This window comes from Eschrichtius robustus, chromosome 19, assembly GCF_028021215.1.
Source record: "Eschrichtius robustus isolate mEscRob2 chromosome 19, mEscRob2.pri, whole genome shotgun sequence".
In the NCBI taxonomy this organism is placed as follows: Eukaryota; Metazoa; Chordata; class Mammalia; order Artiodactyla; family Eschrichtiidae; genus Eschrichtius; species Eschrichtius robustus.
The window spans coordinates 58,855,154-58,863,478 of NC_090842.1; the positions used below are offsets into that span (position 1 = coordinate 58,855,154).

General features: G+C 58.5%; 1 protein-coding gene and 1 pseudogene across 1 annotated transcript; both read left to right on the plus strand.

The window, feature by feature from the left end:
• Nucleotides 1-234: 234 nt before the first annotated feature.
• LOC137752440 (interferon-inducible GTPase 5-like) lies at nucleotides 235-1,686 on the plus strand. Its single transcript, XM_068527143.1, is given in 4 exon segments — nucleotides 235-436; nucleotides 439-870; nucleotides 873-940; nucleotides 943-1,686. Coding segments are annotated over 4 exon segments (1,446 nt in total).
• A 450-nt stretch (nucleotides 1,687-2,136) lies between these two features.
• On the plus strand, nucleotides 2,137-6,919 carry LOC137752441 (interferon-inducible GTPase 5-like; annotated as a pseudogene).
• Nucleotides 6,920-8,325: the final 1,406 nt, after the last annotated feature.

Genomic DNA, 8,325 nt, shown 5'->3' on the forward strand with positions numbered 1-8,325 from the left:
TCCAAAGGCCCCTACCTCGTGTCCAAAACGTACCCCGGGTTTTTGAGAAGGAGAGGGCTGCGGGGCTCCAGAGGGACTCCCTTTATATCCTCGGTGTGTCTCTCTCCCTGCCCCACGCCAAGGCCCGGGAGGCGTGAACGGCTCCCTTCTCCCCGCTCCCCCGCAGACGCTGAGGATTACGCGTCCGTCCGAGACTCTCCCCCAGCCCCCGCGCCCTCTGAATCGCCGGTCACCATGGCTACTGCGAAGTTGCCCGCGGTGCCCGGGGAGGAGGAGAACACCATCCTCACGGCCAAGGAAGAGCTGGAGGCCCTGCGCACCGCCTTCGAGTCGGGCGACATCCCCCAGGCGGCCTCCTGCCTCCGGAAGCTGCTGGCCTCTTCCGAGAGCACCCGGCTGGAGGTGGGCGTCACAGGCGAGTCCGGGGCCGGCAAGTCACAATGCCCTCGCCCTACCCGCACCCGCAGTTTCCAGACGTGACCCTGTGGGACCTGCCGGGGGCCGGCTCTCCAGGCTGCCCGGCCGACAAGTACCTGAAGCAGGTGGACTTCGGCCGCAATGATTTCTTCCTGCTGGTCTGCCCCCGCCGCTGCGGCGCCGTGGAGACCCGCCTGGCCTCCGAGATCCTGCGCCGGGGCAAACAGTTCTACTTCGTGCGCACCGAGGTGGGCGAGGACCTGGCGGCCACGCGCACCCAGCGACCCTCGGGCTTCAGCGAGGCGGCGGTCCTGCAGGAGATGCGCGAGCACGGCGCCGAGCGGCTGCGTGCGGCCGGCGTGAACGACCCGCGCGTCTTCCCCGTGTCCAACCTCTCGCCCGCGCGCTACGACTTCCCGCTGCTCGTGTCCACCTGGGAGCACGATCTGCCCGCCCCCGTCGCCACGCCGGCCTGCTGTCGCTGCCCGACATCTCGCTGGAGGCCCTGCGGAAGAAGAAGGACATATGCTCCAGGAGCAGGTGCTCAAGACGGCCCTGGTGTTGGGCGTCATCCAGGCTCTGCCCGGGCCCCGGCCGGCGGCTGCCTACGACGATGCGCTGCTCATGCGCTCGCTGCGCGGCTACCACCGCGGCTTCGGCCTGGACGACGACTCGCTCGCCAAGCTGGCCGAGCAGGTGGGCAAACAGGCAGGCGACCTGCGCTCGGTCATCCTCTCCCCGCTGGCCAACGAGGTCTCGCCCGAGACTGTCCTGCGGCTCTACTCCCAGTCGTCCGACGGTGCCATGCGGGTAGCCCGGGCCTCTGAGAAGGGCATTCCCCTGTTCAGAACGCTGGTGGCCGGGGGGGGCATCAGCTTTGGCACCGTCTACACCATGCTCCGGGGCTGCCTCAACGAGATGGCCGAGGATGCCCAGCAGGTCCGCATCAAGGCCTTGGAGGAGGCGGGGTCCCAGCCTGAGGTCAGCCTGCAGGTGGCTGGTGACAACGGCGTGGAAAAGCGGGGATCCGGGGAGGGGAGCGGCGAGGAAGGCCCGCTCTCGACCTGCCAGAAGCTCGGCCTCCTCCTCAAGTACATTCTCGACAGCTGGAAGAAGCGAGATTTGTCGGAAGACAAATGGAAGTGCAGCCCCCAACCCCCTGCCTCACCCACAAACCAAGCCTTATCAAAACCGACCAAACAAACAAAAGAGGCTGATGTGGTGAAAATGAGAGCTGCAGCTGCTGAGGGGCGGGGTGTGGAGGGCTGAGGGTAGCAGGTGGGCCCAAGTCCAAGTCCCAAACCTGGGATAGGAATTGACCTTGGGAGGGAGAGGTTCAAGGTATGGACGGGGGGGTCAGGGCTCTTTAATAGTCTCTCTCTCCCTGGTCCCCAAGTGACCATAAGGGATTTGGGGGCGACAGGACAGCCCGGCCTGGATCCAAGACAGGAGCCCACTGTCAACTTGGGTGGGTGACTGAGCGGGCACTGGGGCCTGCAATCTCATGTCCCTTTCTGAGAACCCCAGAGTCCCAAGCAACTGGGTTAAACAGAGGAGGGGGAGACGGGACATCCTGGGCCAGCCCTGCTGCCTGTGAGTGATGGTGGGGGTGGGTGGCAGGGAGAGGGGAGGCCAGGTGGCCATGGGGAACTGTGGGGAACGTGGGGAAACAGAATGAGAGTGGAGGTGGTGAGAGGGCAGGTGGGCAATTCTGTGAGCATGCAAGGAGAGAAGAGGCAGGGGCACAACCGGCCACCTAGAACGAGTCTCGTTTCAGAAAGATGGTGAGTGGGTCCGCGTGAGGATGTGTGTGGCGGTGAGCTTGCTGGTGTATCCGTGATTGGGAGGAATCTTGGTAAGCCTCTGTGATTTGGATGCTGTGGTCTAAGATCGTGAATAGTTGGCTGAGACTGGGGTTCCGGGTCTGTGTGTGCGTGGCTGAGTGGCTGGGCGCAGATGTTGGGGATGGTGCTGAAAGGCCACGGGTCTGACAGTGAGGGCACCTGTTGGGATTTCTGCGCGAGGCTTTGAACGACAGAGGGTGTGTACCACACTGAATGACGGTATTAGCCTGGCCCAGGAGACCCTGGGAACCCAACTGGTTGGCACATCCTCTGGCTCTGTGCTTGGCTCTTTGGCTGGATGCAGAAGTGAATCTGACACCCTTATCTGCTCAAGCCAAAACTCACATGCCGAGTCAAGGGTCATGCATGTTTAAAAACGAACCACCAGACTGGGGGGCTTGGACAGGACAGGGGTTGCCCCAAGAGCATCTGTGGGCTTGGATGAGGGTCAGGGAAAGGTGGGATTTAGGTGCAGAGAAGGGCAAGTTTCCAGGAATTCAGAAGGCAGCTCTGGTGCTGTGAAGGTGGCCTCACTAATACTCGCTGAGGGTGTTCCAGGACCTGGTGATGGTTCTAGCCTCATCTGGGGGCCTCAAATTACCCCTGACTCCGGGAAACAGACTAAGAGGGTCCACTTTTACCTGGAGGTTTAAAGGCGGTGCCAATTTTCTTTGCTGAAGAGCTCTGTGCTTTGCAAAAGATTCCCCTCTTCCCAGAAGGCCTCCCATTGGCTCTGCAAGGACTACTTGGGGTTCATGTGGACCTTTCGGCACCAAAGGAGGTGCGAGGGACCATGGTAGGGATATCCCAGACCCCCTAGATGCACAAGAAAGAAGGTCCCTTCCAAATCCATTCTCAAAAACACAGCCCACATCCCTATACCTGTGGACCCTCAGACATCATCCTAAGCACAGGACTCACCGACCCCAAGTGGCTGGGATGGAAAGGTCAGGCGTGCTCTCACCACACTGGGCCTAAGGTTAAGAGAGACAGCCTGGGTGACTTTTGTCTCCTGCTTCCAACTGGTGGCCTCGTCCTGTCCCTTCTGCCTCCATCTTTCCCTTTCCCACCTCCCATCTCAACCCCCAGCCCCTGTTCCAGCTGAGACCTCCCCCTCCCCACCTAGGTCCTGCCCCAGCCCCTGACCTTGTCTCCCAGGCCCCAGTCTCATGCACCGTAAGGCCACGGAGGGCTCGTTTTAAAATTATTTTTATTATTTATTTATTTATTGGCCACACCACATGGCTTGCAGGATCTCAGTTCCCCAACCAGGGATCGAACCCAGGCCCTCGGCAGTGAAAGCGCGGAGTCCTAACCACGGGACCGTCAGGGTATTCCCAGGAGGGCTCTTTCTAATGTCCACCTCAGACCCCTCCCTTCCCTGCTCAAAACCGTTCCATGGCTACCCACAGATAAAGATCAAGCTCAGCCCGATGTTCCAAACCTTTCCCAAGCTGGCCTCTTCCTGAACCTCGCCAGCAGTAAGACCCTGAGTCTTCCTAAAACAGCAGAGCTGGGAGGGCTCTAAGGAGTCATCTCTCTACTCCACAGGTGAGGAAACTGACACCACCCCCCCCCCTCCACAGAGGGGAAAACAAAGGCTCCAGAGGGGATATGGCTTGCCCCGTGTCACCCCGCAAGTCCCTGGCACGGCTGGGATTAGACGCAGTCACGCAATCCCAGGATTTAAACGTGGCTGCCCCGTCCATCACACCGGTGAGGCCTCGGAGGCCTAGAGGCAGGACGGGGCTTGCCTAGGTGTGCCCTGTGGTTCCCGAGCACATGCACGTACTCAGGAGCCAGGCAGCGAGGGTGAGTAATGTTTCCACAAATGCACTAGACCCGTCTCTTCTGCTAGTGCTGGAAATGCAGCACCCAAAGAGGTCTTGGCACATAGTGGGGGCTTAGCTGTGCAAAGATTTGGGGGGGTTTGTATGGCAAAAGGATCAGAGGGAGCTGGCCCATATCCTGGTTCTGGTGCAGGCTGTAAGACATTTAGCAAGTGACCTTTATCTCCCTGAGCCTCAGTTTTTTGCTCTGTAGAATGGGCACTTGATGAAATCATGTATATGTTTAGAACAGTGGCTGGCCCAGAGTAAACATCAAATAAACCTGATCTATGATTACCAGCAATGATGAAGATTCCAGCTCTTAATCACTGCCCTTTATGGATGATTCCAGTGCCTGGTGCATGGTAAATGCACCCCCCCCCCCCAAATGTAAGACTTTGAATTCCAGGACCAAAAGACCTCAGCCCCATTCCCAGTATCCCCAGGAATTCGCTGGAGGCCTTGGGCAAGTGATCTATCGTCTCAATGCCAAATGTGGATAGGAAGGGAGGGAATCTCCTTTTCTGGCTGTTTTGAGGATTTGATGAGATACTCCAGGAGGAGAAGCTGGTGGTGATGAATAAATGTGAACTTAAATAAAGCACTTAGCACCAGGCCTGGCATCTTGTAACACTCTCAGTGCTATTACTGGTGATGCCGCAAATACTTCAGGCAAGCTGAGGGATGTAGAGAAGACAGGGCAACTCAGTGAAAATACTCCCTTACCGGTCCTGTCCAAGGTCGTCAAGTCCTGAAGGTGGAGAGCTGGGGGTCAGGCAGCCCATGGCAAGCGAAGTCTTCCAATCATGCCTCAGCCAGTCCAAGATACTGGAGCTCTCAAAAGACACCAGGGCTCTGAAGGAGGCCTTTGAGGCGGGGGACCTGCCAGCAGTAGCCGCCAAGTTACAATCTACGCTTCATCCTCTGGAGAACGTCAGGCTGGACATTGGTGTTACTGGGGGAATGGGCTCAGGCAAGTCAACCTTTGTCAACACCATCCGGGGGCTGGGGGACAAGGACCCCACCTCGGCCTGCACGGGCGTGGTGGAAATGACCGTGGACTCCACACCGTACCTGCACCCCAAGTACCCCAACATCGTCATCTGGGACCTGCCAGGCATAGGCGCACACGCCTTCCGGGCTGACAAATACCTCCAGAGGGTGCTGCTGGGCTGGTACGACTTCTTCCTCATCATTACGTTGGAGAGCTTCGCCGCCGACCATGCCCAGCTGGCCCTTGAGATCCGGGGCGGCGGGGCAAGCGCTTCTACTGCGTGCACTCCAAGGTGGGTGTGGACATCGCCGCCTCGTGCAGCCGCCGCCCCGGCCCCTTCTCGGAGGAGAGGGTGCTCATCCCGATCCGGGACGACTGTGTGCAGAGGCTGGAGGGTGAGGGGCGGGCTCTGGAGGGCTGGATTCTCTTTTTTTTTGGCCCAGCGTCTTGCAGGATCTTAATTCCCCAACCAGGAATCGAACCCGGGCCCTCGGCAGTGAAAGCACAAGAGTCCTAACCGCAGGACTGCCAGGAAATTCCTATCTATTTCCTTACTTATTTTTTTAATTTTTAGTTTTTATTTATTTTTGGGGGGGCTGGATTCTTGAGGGCTTGCCTCCCCCTTCCCCTGCATCTTCCCACCGAGGCCCACAGTGGGGTGAGGGGTCGCCCAGGGTCACACGGCCCCCATGGTGAAATGCTGCTTACGGCTGCCACTTCAGTCACCTGTGATGGAGACCAGTCACTTGCATTAAGGAAAAAAAAGGGTAGGTACTGGCTTATGTATTGGCCAAGTTAGAACAGTGCAAATGCTATCCGCCCACGCCCATGCGGATGCTGGCGACGCGTCGCGGCCGGCAGCTAATGTTTCTTGAGGGCTCACCAGAGGCCACGCACCACTTTCACCAGCTCAGTTCACCACCATGCCATCCCTAGGAGGTAGGTTACAATCATCCCTTGGTTTTACAGATAAGTACAGGAGAGCCCAGAGAGGTCTGGTAACTAGCCTGATGCCACACAGGGCATAGGGAGCGAGGCTGGGATCTGAACTCAGGCAGCCTAGCTCCAGGGCTGACAGTCTTAAGCCACATGCTGTGTAGACCCAGCTTGCACCCGGGCAGCTCTCAGGACAGCTGGGTCTGCTCGGCGCGGAAACCCACCGAAAGCGCTTTTGTCTCCTGCAGCGGAGGGCCTCAAGGACCCCAAGGTCTTCCTGCTGTCCATGTTTGAGTCGGGCAAGTACGCCTTCCGCCTGCTGGAGGAGTCGATGGTGAGAGGCCTAGAGAGCCACAAGCGGCACACGTTCCTGGTGGCCCTGCCCAACGTCTCCAAGCCCATGCTGGAGCGGAAGGCGGCCTCGCTACGGCAGCACATCTGGCTGGTGGCCATGGTGGCCTGCGGGGCCAACCCGAGTCCCGTGCCGGGCGTGCCGGAAGTGGCCTGCGACCTGTACACACACCCTCGCCCGCTCCCTGGAGGGCTACCGCCGCAGCTTCAGCTTGGACGAGGGCTCCCTCGTCAGGCTGGCGGAGCAGACGGGCCGGCCCCTGCACAAGATCCTGGAGGCGCTACAGGGCCCGAAGACCAAGATCACCGAGGTGCTGGTGGCGGAACTGCTGGGCCAGGCCTCCGGGGATGCCTCGGCGTTCAGCCAGGAGCCCCTCAACGTGCCCATCCTGGGCTCCCTGGCCGCCTGCGGCCTCTCCTTCGCCACTGTTTACCGGATACTCCACACCTCCCTGGACGTGGACACCTAGAGCGTGCTGGTTGAGGCCTCCCTCGACAACCCCAAACACAAGCTCCCAAATAAATCCAGCCAAGGATCCCAGCCCTGAGCCTGGGCCAGCTGGAGGTGGCAGTGAGGGGCTGGGAGCAGGCAGGATCCACCTTTGCCCAGGCTGGGTGGCACTGGGGCACGGGAAGGAAGAAACTCAGCGGCAACTCTCCTGGACTGCGTCCGTGTGTTCTCGTGCTTCTGTGCCCTGGGTCTCACGCGCTCGCTGCTGTTGCCCCCACCTTCCCTACTCTGGTGAACCCACACACCAACCAGCACTCCCCTGGGAAGCAGGGGGAGGGAACGGGACACGGGAGTGCTAAGTTCTGATAAGGCAGAGAAGAGCCAGCTGTCAGGCTGGAGAGAGCGACCAGAAAGGTGTCTGCACAGATTGGGACATGGTGGCAAAGGACGCAGAAGCATTTCCGTAAGAGGGCAGTGAACAGCTCTCAAGGGCCTGGGGGGTCACGAAGGGAGGTTCCTGCCTAGGAAGCAGGCAGGAAGGGAGGTCTCAGCCAGTGGTGGCAGGGCCAGAGCCTGCCCTGGGCCTCGTACCTCCCAGACCTGGGGTCTGCAGACTCCCCACCTCTGGCCAGACCTTCTCTGGCCTGCTTTCTTCACTGACCCTCTCTCTACCCTCTTCAGTGAGGTAGGCCCTCCCTCTACCCCCTTCAGCTGTGCTTTTTTTCTCAAAAGACCCCAGGATTCCCATGACCTGGACACCAGGGCTGTATACAGGGTATGCCAGAGGGCAGGGGGAAGCCAGGGAGACCAAAGTGGCCTGGGGGGTGGTGGGCAGAGCCGATCAGCTGGTCGGACTGGAACCAGGCTGGAGTGGCACGATTGGAGGGCCAGGACTAGTCTGGGATTCGGGTGCGGTGAACAGACCGATCTGGAGACATCCTTTGGGAAACCCTGAACTAGGATGAAGTACCATATTTAACTGAGCAGGTGAGCACAGGTGCTACAGTGAACTGTATGGTGTATTTAATTGAGGGTAGGTTCTGGATGAAAGGGAGGGACCGTTTCTCAGCAAGAGCAGTTGAGGTTTAGAGAGGAAGGGAGCCACCGTGTGTAAGGGTAACATCACGTGCAAGGATAACATATGAGTATCTGAACAAGGGTAGAACCTGTTTTGACTAAGGGGAAGTACAGTTGGCCCTCTGTATCCCAGGGTTCCACATCCATGGATTCAACCAACCTTGGATTGAAAGTATTTGAAAAAAAAAAATTCCAGAAAGTTCCACAAAGTAAAACTTGACTTTCCCAAGTGCTGGCAACTATTTACATACCATTTACATTGTATTTACAACCATTTACACAGCACTGACTGGTGGATTAGGTTTTTTAACTAGTCTAGAAGATGACTTACAGTAGATGGAAGGATGTGCGCACGTTACATGCAAATACTATGCTGTTTAATATACTGGACTTGAGCATCCAAGGATTTCGGTATCTATGGGGAGT